Here is a 19,133-nt window from a genome sequence, read left to right as displayed (position 1 = left end):
CCTCTTAAAATGCATAGTTGCCAACTCTGACTCACCAGCATCAAAGCTGAAATAATGGCATACAGGTACTTTTCTTTAATAATTTGTCACATACCTGTTACAAACTAACAATAAAAAAAAACAGGAACAGCATTAACAGCAACAAAATAAAAACAAGGCAAATCAAGACAGAAAAAAGACATGCATTATCCTGCACTACACAAAAGTAATGCATTTCAGCTTCTTTGGGGTTATAAATGCTGGCTCTTTAAGCAATGGTGATAAAACAAAACAAAAAAACAATTACAACAAATGAAAAGGACAGAAACAATGTAAAAATAAGTGTCATTGCAAAGTTCAACAAGCAAATACATGACAAAGAAGTGGTCTGTGTGTCTTGTTCCATGTCTTTGAGTTGTGTTTTTATGTGCACATAACATGGTAGCAAGAGAATATCTCATCCAAAGTGCAAATTACTTTATTGATCATTATTACAATAATATGACTACCTTACTGAAAGTTTTAAGCTTTTTAACTTTCTGATGTGTTTTAATTTAGTAAAACTTTTCAAATTCTTGCCACTTTTTTTTTACAACAGTGTCGCACCTCCTTCTCTGTTATTACATACAGTAACTTGTTCAAGATCCATAAATCAAGACATACATCAAAGATAGATAACTGACACGTGAGGAAAAAGCAACATTCAAAAATGCATAAAACTGCAGTTATAAGAGCATTACAACAGTTACACCACCAAAATTTGAAAATACAGACTGTTAGGTTTATATACTACACCGTCAGTGTTCTGTCTCTTCTCTTCAGAGCCTGACCTTTATCTGAAGTTGCAACATATTTGTATAAAATATGAAGGCTTTTTTGGCAAAGTGACTAGCATCTTGCATTTCTTTGGATTAATAGCACATAATATATAAGGCATGTTATTCTTAAGGCACTCATTAATCTTTGTTTCACAAAACCTTTTTGGTTAAGAGGAAATCTTTGTGGTGGTTCATTAAAACAATGCAGCATCAAAACAGGATTTTGCGCTCTCCTGGATGAAAAGTTAATCCGGACAGCGAGGAACTGATCTTGAAAAATGACCTGAGAGGCAGCATTTGTTAGCCTGTGTTACCTTCCTCGGTAATGACTTCGGGTTCTTGAAATGCTGTGACGGAGGGTGAACGGTAAGTCAAGGGAAGGGTGAGGATGAATTACTACTCTATAGGTTGCTGTGGCAGTCGCGGCACAGGATCCTTTCACCATCAGGGAAGAAACCGGCACCAACCAGTGAAACAGAGCACTGAGAGCACGTGAAGCACGGCTGATGCCACTGGCGATCCTCAAATGAGATGTACTTTCCTCCTCCGAAACCTGGGAGAAAAGAGCAGTGATACGGAAATGAAACTATGTCGAGCTTTAGAGGGCTGACTTTGAGTTCAGCACAACTGAAGTTGCAAAAAAGGCATAATTCAAAACACCACAAATTTACAGTGTAGTACTAAACTCTACTTTACAGTTGAGAAATTGGTCATGCCTGTCAATCTTATCAATAAACTTATTTACAGTATTTCTTTGTAATTATTACTGCTTAATCTTATTAAGCTGACACACCAGGGGCCGTCCATCGAAACTGTCTGGAAAAGGGCAGGCACTTTCCAAAAGTACTTGGCATTGGATGAACCATCTGTCTATCACCAGCTATCGCTATGTTACCCTGCGAGGCAGCTGGATTGGACTGGTGGTTCAAACACAAGTGCATAACTTGAAGCCTGACAAGATGGATTCTTGTGTGATCTTATGATGTTGTGATCTGGGGAATCCAGCTGCCTCACAAGGTAATAATCTTATTCCCATATCAAAGGCAGTAACCCAAATGTATGTATCAAAAGTTTAGAGTTGAAAACAATGACATAATCTTGCCTGTGATTGGTTTGCTGCAGGCTTCACACTTTTTGGCATACAGGCTGCCAAAGCACTTGAGGCAGTAAGGGCTGTCATCTCGGGAGGTGAAGTGTTCACCGGCCAGCTGCATCTTACAGCTGGTGCACACAAAACACTCCTTATGCCATGGCTCATCCCGATAGGTCACGCCACCTTTAGCCAGGGTCTGAAAAAGAGGTATGAAAAGATCCTTCTAATTCACTTCTTATCCCATGCACTTCTTGCAAACACAGGATTACTGTGAATCCCATTTAGTGTAATGTAGTATGTGACTTTCTAGTTAAGTTAGCAGTTATTTTCCTGCATATTTGATTGTTTTACTGACCTTTTTACAGCGTGTGCAGCGTGGAGCGAACTTGTCCTCATAGCAGGACACGCAATAGTGTTCATCCTTGTCAGGGATGAATGACTTTGAGCCAATTGGCTGCTCACAGCTATTACAGATGAAGCAGCCCTCGTGCCATGTAGAACCTGCATACTCCAGCTTCCTTGTACCTAACAGACGGAAAGAGAGATGGTAGAAAGCAGAGATAGAAGGAGAGACGAAAGGATGGAAAGAATAATGGAAAACAGCAGGAGTTTAGTTTTTTCGTTGGAAGACATCTTTTACCCTCCTTCATAGGATTGTAAAGGTCATTTTGGTATTTTTGGGGGGTAATTTTATTGAACTAATGAAATAATACACTTGAATTTCATGAAGGCATATAAAACTCATTTTGTTTCACTAAGATTTATTTTACTTTAAATCATAATACCACAGGCCCCACACTTCTTTCCCACTACTGGAAACTGGCGACAGGCCTTACAGAAAGGGATAATGTCATTTTCCCCTCTGTGTCCCCAAACAATCCATCTTCTTCCCCTTGGCTGTTGAAATTTTTATTATACTTGTTGGTTTATTCTACGTGACGCAGTGGTTTGTGCGGGGCCAGCATTTCGTACAACTGCTGTCTGCAAATTGCTAACATTTCACTGCTTCAGGCAGTGTGCTGCAATGTTCTCTAATCAAAAACTGCAAAAATCCCCTTCCAAAACATTCCAGGTTATAAACTCACAGGAATTACAGTGGCTCGTGGAGGACAATATTAGCATTTCAGCATGAGTATTTGACAAATACCGAAAAGTGAACAGGCTGAAATGCTGAAATGGTTGAATTGAGTGATAACAAAAGAAAGACCATTGTCTGGGAGACAATACAACATCTGTGTGACCATCTCTGGCAGCGTGAGCATTTTATCAGTTTTATCAGATCTTGCAAACAAAAACGGCTTACGAGGAATCCATTTGCAATGCTTTGGAATAAAGTTTCTTCTCTTGTTCTGTAACTGACATACGCCACTTAAGCTTAGCTTAGCTTAGCTTAGCAGGTATTAAACAAGGATACATTTCTGTATCTGTTTTTGACGGTGTACATATTTTTTGGATAAAACTGTTAGTTCTACTGTTAGAGGAAACAAAACAGTGACGTTCAGGAGTGTATACAATCCCATGAGCTTTCATAATTACTATCTGGCCTAATGGCAAGACATCTTTGATCTCATCGCTCTCTACAACAGTTTTTACTTGCCAAGATGACTCCTCTGTGTATAACTTAAATTCTAAACGCTACATTGCAAATATGTGATGTTCAGACAAAAAAGAAACGCGATAAGCTACAGGTGAAATAAAAAAGGAATGTTGTACTCTTCCTGGAATAATTTGAGCTCTATGTAAGCTGCTACAGGGTAGCTGGAATAACTGACTCGCTTATCTCTTGTTATCATCAGACTGCTGGCAGCCCGCCAGCCGTTGGGATCTGGCTTACAGACAACAAGTCAAGCAGACTGGCAATTACTCTGTCACATTCGGCCCTGGCTGCTGCTCAACTCCGGACCCTCGCCTTCATCATCTCAGTCCCTCTGTCTCTCTCTCTGTCTCCTCTCTCTATTTTCCTTTTGTATCTGCCTGATCTTTTACTCTCAACTTTTAATTTGTTCCTGCTTCCTGGAGTTTGCCTTGTCATCATTTTCCAAAGTTATTTGCCTATCTATCTTGAAATCTGAATCGGTATACTACATGGAAAATAAAATGTGGGATAGTGAAGCCAATGCTTAGTGGGTAATTTAAGACCCTTAAAGGTCTAGTGTGTAGGATTTAGAGGCATCTAGCGGTGAGGTTGCAGATTGCAACCAACTATCCCCCTCCCTCTCCAAGCATGGAGGAGAACCTATGGGGACTGTGAAACTTATGAAAAATGGTTTGTCCATTATGGGCTACTGTAGAAACATGGCCGTGCAACATGGCAGGCTCCATTGAAAAGGCCCCACTCCCGATGTGGATCTAAAGTGTTCTTTCTATGATAAAGAAAAACAAGTTCTTATTTTCTGGTGGTTATACACTAATAATATTATCATAATATTTATTAATATTATGTTCAATTTCTGCCAAGTTAGTTCCACTAGATGCCACTAAATTCTACACACTACACTTATACTATATGATACGGTCAAATGCATTAGTGTATTGTGTGTTATTGCAAGACAGAATGCCACAGGGAAGTCAAAAACATGCATGTGTATGTATGTAGATCTTGATGGACCGTGTAGGTGTAGATAATGATACCAATGTGAGTGTGTTTAAATTATGATTTGTAGACAGGAACCACAAGATGGATGGAGTCAGGTTTGTAAGAAATGAATGAGAGGTGACCAGATGGAGTGGAGTTCTGTTAGTGTTTTTGATGGAAGTGGATACATTTTCTATAGAGATGTAATCTATGAATTAGTTTTTCCAATGTGGAATATGTATGTTGTTCATTGATTCCAGTTCATGAGGATAGTTTTCTAGGCAATAGTTAGAACTGCAAGGAGTAATCTACCGTTTGTTTTGTCCAGGTTGATTTTTTGATATGTCTCCTAGTAAGCAGAGTAACGATAATTAAATGTGGCAGCCCAGGAAGAGGTATAGTGATGTCTTTCCAAAAGTGTTTAACAGGTGCGCAGTGCAAGTTGGTGTGAATGTAGCTATTTGGGATTCTCTGCAATGTGAACAGATTTCTGATGAGAATCCCACTTTAAACATTTTTTGTCCAGTGAAATGAATTCTGCATGATTTGTACGTTGGCATGTTTGGACATGAAATAGATGCAAATTTGCTTCTAGATGGATAGCTTTTTGTCAGACTGTGGTATTATTCTATATATTTTGGAAATTAGTTTTTTCAGTGAAGAGATGTTAATTAAATCTGGTTGGTGGCCATAATGCCAAATTTTGGAACCAACTAGGAGAATGAAACCCAAATATTATTATGGAAGATATGTGTATGATATGTAACGCCTTTTTCGATCCATGTGCAAATTTAAGTGGTTTCTCATTACTTAGAAAGTCAAGATTGTTCCAGATGGGAGTATAATTAGAAGGTGAAAAGGTGGTGTTTGTGATTTTGTGGAATTTCCCCTAGGCTGTCAGAGCTGCAGTTTAGTTACTGTTTCGGTGTTTGACAGCCTGACTGAGAAATGGTATATCTGAGATCTGATTGTCTTTACAAACTGTTTGTTCTATATATCTAATCATGTGTTATCTGATTGTTTTGGGTAGATCGATTTGTATATATAATGAAGCTGATTTGCCAGAGAATATTTGTAAAAATGTGGAACCATTAATCCTCTTGGTGTTTTTGGGTTTTGCAGAGCAGCCATTTTAATTCTCTGTATCTTTTTTTTTCCCCGAGTCAAATTTAGAGATGATTCAATCTAGAAATTGTAACCAGGTGAGGGTCGGTTGGGTTGGAATAAGTGAAAATAAATCATTTATTTTAGGAAGCACTGTGTTTAGCACAGCAGACTTGCAGACAAAAAACACATAAGCACCAAAGTAGGCTAGTGAGTGAGTGAGTGAGAGTGAGAGTGAGAGTGAGAGAGTGAGAGAGAGAGAGAGAGAGAGAGAGAGAGAGAGAGAGAGAGAGAGAGAGAGAGAGAGAGAGAAAGAGAGACCGAGAGAGACAGAAGAGTAAGTTGCGTGCATTGGGGGATCGCTGGAGATCTAGAACTGGGGGATTATGTCCTTATACCAGTGCAAATGTCCATCGATGTATAATTTGTCCACTGAGATTATTGCTTATTTCCTTCTTTCATCATATATTTCCGGATTGAAATAGCTGTTTGTGTCTCTGTAGGATTTCCCTTGGATACTGGTCACTGAGTCCATCGTCTGTTCCGTTTTGCTGCATGCCTTGTCGGTGCACTTTTTGTTTATAGTGCTCAAATTTCGCAACGATTGGCTGTGGTCAGTTATCGGCGTTCTTTGATCCCATACAGTGTACGCGGTGGAATGTGATGTTGTTGACGCTTTCTGCGGGTAGTTTATGCTGTTTGGTCATGAAATCCTTGACTAATTTTTCAGGTCTTCATCTGTGGGTTGCTCAGGAATGCCACTGAAAACGAAATTGTCTGTCATGCTGCGTGCTTGTAAGTTCAGAATAGTCTCTTTCATGGTTTTGTTATCAGCGATAACAGAGGTGAGCTGGGTGGTAATAGTGTTGACAGAGCGTTGTAGTGCTTTGTTGTATTTGGTTAGTGTCCCTTTTTGGTCTTGACTGAATTCCAAGTTGTGGCACAGTGCCTGAAATTCCCTGTGCTGTACTTCGATGAATGCAATTCTGGCATCCAGTCAGGTCATGTTATTTTCAATGGAGTATTTTGCTTTTGGATCAGCAGTCTAGCAGCGGTGGATGGACATCTTTGGTCTATCTCATGAGATTTGTGTTCACTGTGATATTAAGAGCCCTCAAGAAATTCCCAACAAGTCACTCATTCATTTATTTTACTTCACTTTAAAATCAGCTCTCTGCTCCTAGATTTTCATTTGTTATTTCAAGATTTAAAAAATTGACTGTCTAGCTAGAATTCTACTTTTCTAAACTCTACTGAGAGAATATTTCACATAGATACACATAGACACATACAATAGTGAAATGAGTGATCAGAAAGCATGACATATCTCAACACACAAGTTTCTGAGTTCCGAGTTTCCACCCTTACCTGGCATGACGATCTTGTCGCAGGCAACACACTTAGATGAGTACTCATTGCAGTAGCAGTCATTGCAGAGCAAGGACTCATCCTGGCTGGTAAAGGGCTCATCTGCCAAAGAGCGATCGCAGCGGAAACAGCGGAAGCAGTGCTCATGATAATGCCGGTCTTCATAAAAGAGCTCCTGGAAGTAAAGGAGATAAGGATACTGGTGGTCATTTCATATACAGTTGTAAATACATCACTAAAAATTATTAGTTCGTTTCACAGTTTCTGAATGATCAAAAAGATGTCTACAAGACCAAACACCAACAATTTGTTTGTGGTTACAACAGGAGCAAAGGAGTATGGGATTGGTCTGGGTCAAACTGACGCAACTGCATATGCAGCAATAAGTATGTGGTTAATCTGTGTGTGTGTGTGTGTGTACATACCATACTTGTGTGCCTGCTTCTGTTTTTCAAAGATGGATATGAATTGATTGTCTACAAGGCACAAAGTCAAGGAAATGCTGTCTTTATTTATTGTCCACTACCTGTGAGGGTGTTGATCTTTAGCTAATCAAACTACTCAGCAATGTAGCATGCCACATTATGTAAACTCCACTAAGTTGGTCTCAAACGAGCCACTTCATGTTAGTGTTTTCCATTAAGGGAAGATTACATTTTAACTTGATTGTGGAGAAGAGGGAGATCTCCCCTCATGCTGCATTTTTACAATCCTAGAGAAAATTATCTCATTGGCTTTTGTCGACTTAGTGGAAATTGCCTGTATAATTACATGTTAAATTAACCATTACTGTGTCTTGCCACACAAAATATATAGATCATGCCTCATTTAGCATGAATTATGGATCATTAACATGACATAACTTCTGTTTCAGCCATCCAAGGCCATGTCAAAACATGGTAAAAAATAGTTTGAAGCTAATTAGGGGAGACCTTTGATGTGCTTTAACACTGTTTTCTGTGGAAAACCTGAGATCATATTTGGGATTCATTCCAGTGTGTGTATTACAGAAAATAAATGTTACAAGAAACATTTAGGTACAGGCCTTAATGTTGTAATATTCTTTTGTTGTCCAATTGTCACTGTTGTCGTGCATCAGATAGGTGATTGCATGTCTGATCTTGTAAAAATGGATGCCTCACCCTTGCATCATGGCCAATCAGCTCCTTGCACTCATCACATGTGTTAGAGAACAGGCTGTCGTAACAGGGGATGCAGTAGGGACTGTCATCTGACTGGATGTACTTTCGGCCATACAAGGACTCTTTGCAGTTGTCACAGTCAAAACGGTCAGCCATTGTAATTGTCTATAAGCCTGCAACACAGAAAGACAATTTTATTAGAAACATTCTAAAAAACAAATGCCAAGAAATTCAAATGACGGCAAGAGAGAAGAAAGGGCTGAGATATAGGGAAGAAAAGAGGGAGAGTCTTGAGTCACCTTGTACAGCATGGCAGTTGGACATCAATATAGACTTTCACTGCCAATATTTACACTGGAAATACTTATGCTTGTACCAGCAATGGAGCTGAGCTCAAACAAAACATGCAGTGAAAGTGGGAGTAAGTGGAAAAAGAAAGAGACAGAGAAAAAAGAGAGAGTGACACGAGAGGCGGTACAAAATGCCTATTAACTTTTATTGCTGTGCGATGAAAGTATGGTGTATGCAGAGGGAGGGGACACGACAGGGAGCTGTCACTTTGCTTTCTCTCAGTAACTACCAAACTCCTTCCTGTTGCTGTCAACTGCTCAAAACCTGCAACTGGAAGATTAAAGCACTACTACAAACTGAGCGAGCTGTCTTTTTGTGATTAAGCAGTAATGAAGTTGTGAATCTTTGCATGTGAAGCCCCCAGACAGCATACACACCTGTAAATATTTATGAGGCTAGAATATATTTGTGAGTAAAACGTGGACCACCAACAGATACAGAAACCCCAATGAAGCCTGCACATTTGTAGGTGTTCGTGTGTGACAAGCAAGCACACAAACTGTTTGAACATGACTCCTGAGCAAGTGGCTTCCTTTCAGCATGAAGATGCATACATGCATATACAGAAACAGGAGGTATACCATCTAAAAATGTGGTTTGTACTGTGTGATAGGCCCCTTGATCAAGACTGAGCACACAACAAAGTGACAGAATAATATTGTGAGAGCATTATGGCAACAATATCAGGTTGCCAAAACATTACAGCATGACTGGAGGAAAGCCCAGTGATAAGTGATACAGCCCCCTGGCAGGGTGTACTCCTGGCTATTCATTCCCACCACCCAGTAATAACAATAATTTCTGATATAAAAATCAATCAGGCTTCAAACTGGGCCTGTGCTGCCTGTCTTACACCCACACGCACACAAGCAGCATGCACATAAAGAGCATACACATAGAACACACACAGACACAGAAGATGACACAGAAAAAGGAAGACAGACTAAAAGCCAAATCACACAGGATCCATCATCAAAGAAAGCATTAGTCCCAGACTCTCATGTTTCATCTGTCTCAGCCATTTGCGAGACAAAAGCTCTTAATGAGCTGGGGTGAGAAAGTCAAGATCCAACAGACCTCACCTCCTCGCAGTCCTCATATTTAACCCAGTGACAGGCTTTTTGCTAACACAACACCACTTCCCCAAACTGGAGAGGCACTGTCAGCCACCTTCAATGACCTTTAGACATAAATTATAAATTGTTAATGCTTGACAGCCCTGCGACAATGTGTGTACACTGGCTCACATCACTACAGCAGACTTCCATATCTCTCTATCTAATGACTGAATGGATACATCTTAAATATGTTAAAGTGTCCATCTGAAGGTTATGGCAAAATATCAGAATAAGCAGCTGTGGTTGGCCTCCATAACGTATAGCAAGGTGCTGAACTTGCAAGTCTGCGTTTTAACATCAGTTTGACACACCATCTGTCAGAAAATTCCAGCCACGTTGTCATCAGCCCACATAACCACACCATAAAGATTAGATCAACAAAGTATAGAGCCTGAAAATGAGCACTATGACCTTAATGTTATCTGCAGTGCCAGGTAGGTATGCGCTGCCTTTGCTTGCCAGGTGAGAGAACGAGACTAGGCATGACTCACAAAGCCGGGAAGCCAGCGCTATGACGTCTGATGTCAGCTTTAATTTCCAAAGCAAATCAGGCAGCTGTTTATTGCCCTCCCTCAATTCATATGTATCATCCACATATCCACATACGAAAAAGGCTGCAGAAAGTAGGTCAAAGAACCTTCTTAAATAGGTAGAATTATCTCCTGTGACAGCTTGAACCAGGAACTACCCAATATTCCTGTGCTTGAGTAGATCATTAAGGCTGTCCTCAAGACTAGCAAGGAAAGAGTTTTTAAGGTCTTGAGAGAGATGTGGGTTTGAGCAAAAATAACTAGTTTGCCAGCAATCAGGTAAAATTAAGTAATAGGGAACTCATGAGAGCACAGATGGAGCACTCAAATCCAAAAACGGATGCATACATATAAACTACTTTAGAAATTAAAGGGCATGTTTTGACTTCCAGGTTTTGTAGTGCTTCCATCTTGAAGTATTTGAGTGGCCAATTCAGAGCCTGAAATGAACTGCTGAAGGCACAGGCTCTCACAGAGAGGGGCATGACGTCAGTGTACTGACCCCTGGGGTGATGGACTAAGACGTGACTGCATGCAAAATTTGCTGAGCCAAAAACCCTCAGTCTGCAATTGAACAGAAGAGAAGGGGAAGTGGAGAGGAGAGGAGAGGAGAGGAGAGGAGAGGAGAGGAGAGGAGAGGAGAGGAGAGGAGAGGAGAGGAGAGGAGAGGAGAGGAGAGGAGGGGAGAGGAGAAGAGAGGAGAAGAGAAGAGAGGAGAGGAGAGACATTGGATCTGGGTCACAGTGAACTCATCCAGATGCCAGTTCTCACAGGGCTTTGTATTTACTACTGTGTATGTTAGCTTCCCGGCAAGGATCCATCTCCTTCATGTCCAGGGCCCAGTGACTAAGAACCCCACTCCAGGTTAATAATGTTCCCAAATACCAGAGCTGTGACTGAATTTAGTCCCCTGGGAAAAGTGTGGGCTTTAAGGAAATCATTACTGACTCCACACAGGACAATGGTCCAGAAATATTGCACTCAATTGAATCATAGTATTGCAGCACAAAGTAGGAATCTGTGTGTAATATAGGCAACAGTGCATTCCATTCTCCTTAATGATCCAGGGGGAGTTCATCTGTGAGGTTGAGCTATATGGGTCAGTGTGATTGACTCTGCTGAATGCTGAGCTGGTTTTCTCAACATTTCATAGTCTGTTGGATAAAAGGACAGTGTTAGCATATTGATCATTCTGTCTATCCAAAGCAAGGTAATTGCCAAAATGGATGACAGAATTTTCATGACATTCATTGTGAGTAATCATGGTCCACAGAGGATGTACTTTAATGTTTTTGATGAACCCTTTGACCTTGACGTCCAACAACCCCACCAGTATAAAATTTCCTCTTTTACTTTTAGGATATGTATTCAAACCTAATAGCCATGTTGCCTTAAAAGCACACTGATACTGCCATGTGAATGAAACCCTTTGGTATTCTAAAAGTTTATTTCTCTTCCGCCAACCTCAGGACAAAAGTTCTGCACAAGTCAAGTTTGCCGCAATATTTGCCAGGCTCAACCATGCTCAAAAGGGGATAACCCCTTTTTTTATGTAATGGCAGCATGGTCTTTAATTAAGAACAAATGTTAGATTTTTAGTCCCACCACTAACGTTCATTGAAAACCAAAACCATACTATGTTATTCATTCCTTACAACAACATTATCAAACCCATCTTCCTGGGACTCAGAACAAACCTTTAGACTCTTCATTTGTTTTCACACATCCCACTATAAGATAAGTTAGGAATGCCAAGGCTTCATTCTACTAGTCATCACAACACCTCCTGATTGGCATACTGGGTGAGGTTCAGGGCCAACTGTGAGACACCACAGAACAACAGACCAATGCAAGCAAGCAGACTGTATGCTGTTGCTGAGCAACATAGTCATGGTTGGTTACTGAAGGGCAAGCAGATACCCTGTCCAGTCCGGTCCCACAGACAAGCTTGTTAATCCCCAGCCCAAACTCTGCTTACGCTCTGGTTGATTCAAAATGAACAGTCCGTATTCCCTGCTGGGAACTAGCCTGGTTGCCCCCCCAACCCCACCCACCTTCCCTGCTGTCTATTAGAACGATCTGCTTGTAAAATATGTTTTACGAAGATTGGACAAAGCACTTGACATCATGTTACATCAACAGAGGAGCAAGATCATCCTGACCACAGAAAGCAGGTGACTGTGTCCTGCACCAACAAATGACTACACACTTACTGTCTATCGTCTTATCTATTATTTCACACTGCCATTGAGTTCTAACTTATGCTAGAGGAGAAAAAGATTGCATTATTCAATAGTGCTCTATACATCTTATCTGTGATTAGCCTAACAAGGCTATTGGTTAATCACAGGTATGATGTATTGTGAAATGCTTTTAAACAACTTTATTTAAAATGCTCTTGAGAGTTATTAAGTCATTTTAAATGCCATAAAAAACCCAGACTTTAGCAATATAAACCCGTTCATCTCTAAATGTCTGGTGAAAGGTCTTATGACACCTGTGAGTCAGAGCTGCTAAAGGCAGGATAACATTGAAAACGTGACCTTGAGGCAAGAGCTCATCTATCATTAAATTCAATGTCCCAACATTTAAAAACACATGAACTCAACATGCTGATCAACATTAAGAGAAATGCCATGTTTTGTCTGCAATCATAGATGACTTGTATTTTCAATTTTACAATAAATAAATCTTGCAATTCTATCCACAAATATGTGAAATGTGTGCTTGTTACATTATACCGTTATATTACATCTATCAATAGCTCCATGAAGTGAATTATTTTGTTCACAAAAGGAACACAGAAAAACACTAAAGCTAACACTCATGAATACACATATACTATTTCTTGAGGAAAGAGACAGAGAGTGCCATGGTGAACATTTTCACTTTCATAATATACAGTTATACAATGAAATGACACCAAATTTTAAATTGAAAATATTCTTTAAGTCCATGCATTCACTCTCATAGTTACTGTCAGTGAAGCAGCTGACAGAGAAAAGACAAAAAATAATTAATCATAACATAAACATTCATTCTTTTTTATAGAAACACATTTTGTGCTTACAATCTTGAAGAGCCAATATGGGAATACATATCTTGAACATTAAAAATGTCTCATTGCGGAAACGATGCGACTGTATCCTCCCTGATAATACAGCGTGACCAGTGGGCAGTGGTACTATCGGGCCTATAACACAGTTGAGAAAAAAAATTCAAAACCAGACCAAGTGCTTTATTTGTCAGGTCAATGTTTATAGGTCTACTGTGACATGTGTACTTTTATATCCAAGTGGACACATTCACAAGTGTAGATTTTACAGTTCGTATAACAGTCTGATTTACCTAAAAAGTAGTTGCTTTAAAAGCGTCTTATGCACCTTCAACTGTCTGGATGTTTTGGCAGAAAATGGACTCAGAAACCAGAGGAAGGAGGGTGTTGCTTAGCAGGTCCCCTTAAAGTCCACAGAGGAGAAATCGAACAATAGTGGGACAAGAGATGGAAGAAGGTGATATTTAGAGGCAAATGAATGCCGGAGTGTGATCTTAAACGTATGACAAGTCTCACATAAAATTAGAGGAAAAGTGAAAAGGCTGCATTTGGATAAACACATACCATCATATTGCACTCTGTCTAGTGACTGGACATCTTCCAGACACAGTAAAGCTCCTTGGCTTACTTTAAAATGCGGAAAAAGTACAGCACTGGGTACTTAAGTATATCATTTGAAGGCCTGGTTGAGCATATCAAAAATAAAGCACAATGTCAAAAACACACTTTAGAAAAGTTAATTTGCGTTTCAGTCCAGTGACCATTTGAAAGGAGCCTGATGGAGATGCTGTCTGATTTGATTTATTTCAGCACCTCCTGACAGTGGAAGACTTTCCATTTGGTGACTAAAAAAGCAAAGGCATAAATTGCACAAGAGTTTTTAATGGCTCAGAACTTATGTTTATGATACAATGTCAAAAGGATTACATTTATATTATTCAAGAGACTGGCAACGAAGTTCAGGTCCTTTGGGAAAGGCTTCCAGATCCACATATTCTTTGAGACTAGTCATTCCACAAGCTAAATTACATCAACATGACTAATTGTTTTGTGAACATTGACTCAAGTGGCTCGAACTGTTCAGGTCACAATAAAACAACATGAGAGTTAGACACTGAAATATATCTGTTATATTTTCGTCAAATCATTTGTGTGCTGTTCCTGCTGGCTTTCGTTGCATCAGATAAATGAAGTCCAGTAATCGAAAAGAGGCAATGAATCTTATCACAGGAAGACAAGGAAATTGCTCATGAAGGAGAGATAATGCTGCAGCCCCATTCATAAACAGATGTGCTTATTTGAACAAGCCTACAAGTCCTGGCTATGGAAATACAAAAACATTTCAATTGTAATTTTAAGAAAAGCTTTTGCTTACTTGCTGGTAATAAACAAAGATCTGCTAAGATACATTCCAGTTTAGTAAAGTATCTTCGTTGTGACACTGATTCTAAGCCAGAAAACCAGAACTGCAATCATCTTCATGGCATTTAAGCTTCTGAGCAATCTGCGGTCATCAGAGTTTATATGATGGGGTCAGCACTCAGTCACTGTTATGATGCTATTGGTAAACTACCAGTGGCTCAAAAAAAAAAAAGAGAGACTATAAAAAACCTGGGCCACCCACATTTTCAGTTACATGGGGGCATCATGAGTGTATGAGCAGAAAGATACAGTGAACAATTTAAGTTACTGAGTGTCAATATGCTACATCAATGAACTAGTTCTGGCAAGGTTGAGGGGAGTAGAGTGGGGGTTGGTGCTGCTCCTCTGTGGGAGCCTGGGTCAGACTTGACGATAGAGTACAGGCTGCAGGACCAGACACTGGAACGCTAACCTGTTATTGTCCCTGAGCGTTTAAACACCGCCTGGTGTGGAGTGGGAGGCGACTGAGGGCTCAAATGAAAGCCAACATCATAAACATAAAAGAAGAAAATGACTACCTGCAGCGGAAAATGTCACCACAGCCTTTGTAATTTGTCCCTTCTTGGCAACTTTTAATGATCATGCAAGCGTAGGGTTATGACTTGATGTCTTTTAATATTAGTCCTGATTCTGTTGTGTGGTACACACGGCAGCAATCTAGGAAAGCTTTGGGTGAATAGCAGCTGGCTTGAAAGAGCTGTGCATTAAACCTTCTGGACTCAATTATTAAAAAGGATTTGATAAAGTGTACAAAAGAAAAACAAAAATCACAGTGCAAGCTAGTACTGATGCATGTTTAGTTATACTTCAAACACAAATTTGTCATAATCTGACATTTACTTGGCACACTGAGACCTGACGACGTGCTAGCAGGGAGGACTGCATGTGCATATATGAATGACAACTTTTTGAAGAGGAGCACAGCTGAAAACGCTATTGTCACATCTCATCTCTCCTCCTTCCACAAGTCTGTCTCAATCCCAGTGTTCCACAATACTGCACCAACACCAAACAATAACATCGCAATTACTCTAAATCATACAGTACTGTCCTAACCGCCATGAGGGAAAGTTTGGAACTCTGGAATGAATCAGGATTTATTTTTATATCTCTGTGTGTGGATGGCCAAAAGACTACATTTTTGGCCTACATTTGTCTTCCTTTGAAGAAAAAAAATGCTGCCATACATTAGTGCTTCACATCTGGTTTGCATTGGGAAAACTATGCAGTCAACTCCTGTGTGCCAGTGGAGGTTTGGAGAGTCATTCTGCCTGGAGAATGCAAGAAAGGTTGTCTTTTTTTTTTTTTCTTCCTCTGTGCTGGTATTTGCCGGTAAATGTTTAGATGGCAGGGGGAAAACTGGAGCGAGAGTGAGAAAAGAGAAAGCAAATCTTGAAAGCAAGCAAGAAAAAAAAAAAAATCTTGACAGTCTGCTAGCTGATCTTTGGATACACTTTGAGGTGGTAAACAGTGTGGTGAGAGGAGAGGAAGGTAAGGAATGCAGAAACAATGGAGTTAAAAACAGTGTGTGATAAACAGCCAATATTCAACAAAAGGATTAAAAGTTGATGCCTGCTAAACCAAACCGTACCGTCATAAAAGATAAGCATGTTGTATATAGTAAAGGGAAAACCAAGAAAGGTGCTGAAAGATCTCAAGGTAACAGTTACATTTTCTGGGGGTCTCACTCAATGCTTTGGCGGGGCTGCTGGTTTTAGAATAAACAAGTTGATCAGGGTTGTTCTAAGGCCTCTGTATAGCCATTAAGAGGAAGAGTATATTATTTCTCTTTGAACAAACATTGCCATTAATTTGAGGAACCCGTTTACTCCCAAGTTTCCCAGGGTAGGTTTTTGCCCAAACATGGCTATCTCAGTCACTGTCCTGATATCTTCAGATCCTCCCTGTCACCCCCAGCTCTCTGATCCAAGGGATATGGCATCCCTTTGAACTCTGAAGCCTTCACTGTTCACAGAGACCCATCTCAATTTTGACACCTGCTTTGTTTTGCTGAGAAAGTGGCCCTGCGCATTGCTCAAATTAATATATTCGATCTCAAAGCATCCAGCCTTGCACAGATACTTACAGCATCAGTCTCCATTTAAATCTAAGCAGAATGACAAGTATGTTCAGTGAGGTCAGGGTACTTTGACTTGTAAGCTGGATGATTCAGTTACAGGTTTGCAAGCCCCTGGAGAGAATGTTGTTTTCACAAAACCAGCCTACAGAGGGGAACAGAAAGAGCTATTCTGATGCATTATCTTCAGTGGCAAAACAGAAATATCACTTGTGTCTCTGTCTGTGTGACTTTTCTACATGCCATGCAGACACAGCAAATGTCTCAAAAGTCACCACAACGGAAAATTGCCTCTGAACTGCTCCTATAAATAAAACACACAGTTTTAAACTGTCAGAGCTAAGATATTCAGAGGCCAACTGGGCCTTCTTTATTTTTTATGCAGGCCCTAATATGGATTATAGGCACCTGTTGCTATACAGGTTTGGACCATGAAATCTGATCACAGATTTTGATATGATGGAATATTGCTCAAGGGGTCATGGACTTTGGTAGAAATGGGGAATTTCAGTCATTTCTTGATAAGACAGAACTCAAAAACCAGAAATGAGTCTACCATCCAGATGATTTTTTTTAACCCAGCTGATTACTTTTACACAAAATAGTACAGTACAGTAGTACACTAGTACTATGTATGTGTAATTTTAAATCTACAAGGTCTAAAAAGGTCCAAATAAGCATGGTGAAATAGCTGCTTCATCATTTTGACTTAAACATGTCTTGACCAGTGCTGTTTACACACTAGATCCATGGCTATTAGTAACCCACAGGGAGTGAACACCAAGGCTAACTGTGAACTAAAAAACACAAAATGGCTCCTGCAGACTGGTCATTCCCAGGTGGTCTCCTAATGTTGCTGAGTCAGCACAACTAGCCAGGACATCAAGGGGCTGGGCTTAGGTTTCACAGGCCGCACACTCAGCAATCTAAGCATGCCACACACAACTGTGCAGTGCACACCCACAACTGCTAGCAATTATTTATAACTCATTCAGACTTGTGGCTCGTGGCTGCAGTGATGGAACCTGACCCTGAGGTTAATGCCTAGAGAAGAAGATTCTTTTTTTGTTTTTTTATACTTACATCCCAACATCCCCAGACATAAATATTCAGCATGTTGTTATAAGCAGGTGGATGTTTTTATAATCTCTGTGTGCAGAGGACTTTCATGGGTATTATACATTATAAGCAGAAGAACAATCCACATTTTTGACAACAGCTGCACAAATTATCCTCCACAACTGCAACAGACCGAAATACTCACTTCTCCGCCTGTCCGGCTCTGTAGCCCTGAGAGGATGGGTTCACATGAAGAAAAATAAAGGCATTACGTTGACTATGAAAACCGAGGGGAACCTGCCAAATGTGAAACGACTGGGATGAATATCTTAGAAGTCATTTCCAGTATATGCAGCCATTTTTTCCCTTCTCAGGCACATCTCCTTGGCAACATGTAAACAGTGCCCTCATTCTGCAGGACCATAAACCTCTTGGCAATGAGGTTTAGCTCTCGTTTCATCCTGTGCAACACTGACTGAGGGCACAACCCAGCATTTTATATGGGATGCTGTGGCAATGTGCAATTTGATGTGTTGTGCCATAAAAAAATATTGAGCCCATCAGGGAACCCAGATATCATATTAATACATCCCAAACTGAGGTCATTTAGGATGATTTTAGACTTCCTGACTATTTCAATGATGCATATGCAGAAAATCAGGTCAAACTCCATTAAAATAAATGTGTCAATTCACAGCGTGCAAACAGTTAAATACATACTATATGTGTACTTTAAACTACCGCACTGTAAAATCCAGCAGCATGAAACCAACAATATAAAAATAGACATGATAATGTGGGCTGACCTCTGAAACATCCATGCGCACCATTTTCCTGTCATAAAATCATATTGTCTTCTTCCTTTACTCTGGCATTTGCTGTGAGAACAAAATGTGGGTTCATTTCCTACTGGGCAATGACCCCTATGACTAGTGTGGGGTTGATAACAATGAGGAGTTCAAGTCAGTATGCACACACACTGTGCTTCTTCCTATTACCCCAAACAGAGACATCTCTGGGACTTCTCAGAAAGATGGTCACACACATTTGCAAACACACAGTGACAATGAAAAGCAGACGTATTATGTCTAAACACACTGACACAGTCTTGCAGGAGGACAATGTTACAGAGATGTGCACGAGTAGTCACACACCTTCAGTATTATGCATACATGTGAATACACAAGGCGGAGGGAAGATAGGGGGATCAAACAAAAAAATAAACAGAGCAGCTAAACTGGGGGACAATGGGTGACTTGTGCAGGAAGAGCAGACATCGTGAGCAGCTGCATACACACACCCCCAGTTTGTTTAAGTCCCTTTGTGGGGACTTCCCGTTGAGTGTAATTACAGCTCATATTCACAATCCCTGGCTTTTCTGCTTGCACAATTGTAGCTGATAAGATCAAACTATTTGATATATTTAGGAAATGAGTTTTTTT

General features: G+C 40.1%; 1 protein-coding gene across 1 annotated transcript in view; it reads right to left on the bottom strand.

Moving 5' to 3' along the window:
• Positions 1 to 638: 638 nt before the first annotated feature.
• Positions 639 to 19,133, bottom strand: part of fhl3a (four and a half LIM domains 3a) — a 29,296-nt gene continuing 10,801 nt past the window's right edge. The window contains exons 2-6 of the mRNA XM_053326643.1: positions 8,080 to 8,252; positions 6,938 to 7,112; positions 2,246 to 2,415; positions 1,900 to 2,086; positions 639 to 1,350 (exon numbers count right to left, since the gene is read on the bottom strand). Of these exons, the coding sequence (XP_053182618.1) occupies positions 1,199 to 1,350; positions 1,900 to 2,086; positions 2,246 to 2,415; positions 6,938 to 7,112; positions 8,080 to 8,235 (840 nt within the window). The 5' untranslated portion in view covers positions 8,236 to 8,252 and the 3' untranslated portion in view covers positions 639 to 1,198. The remainder of the gene's footprint in view (positions 1,351 to 1,899; positions 2,087 to 2,245; positions 2,416 to 6,937; positions 7,113 to 8,079; positions 8,253 to 19,133) is intronic.

Source organism: Scomber japonicus, chromosome 10 (genome assembly GCF_027409825.1).
Source record: "Scomber japonicus isolate fScoJap1 chromosome 10, fScoJap1.pri, whole genome shotgun sequence".
NCBI lineage: Eukaryota > Metazoa > Chordata > Actinopteri > Scombriformes > Scombridae > Scomber > Scomber japonicus.
This window is presented reverse-complemented; position numbering and strand designations above follow the sequence as displayed.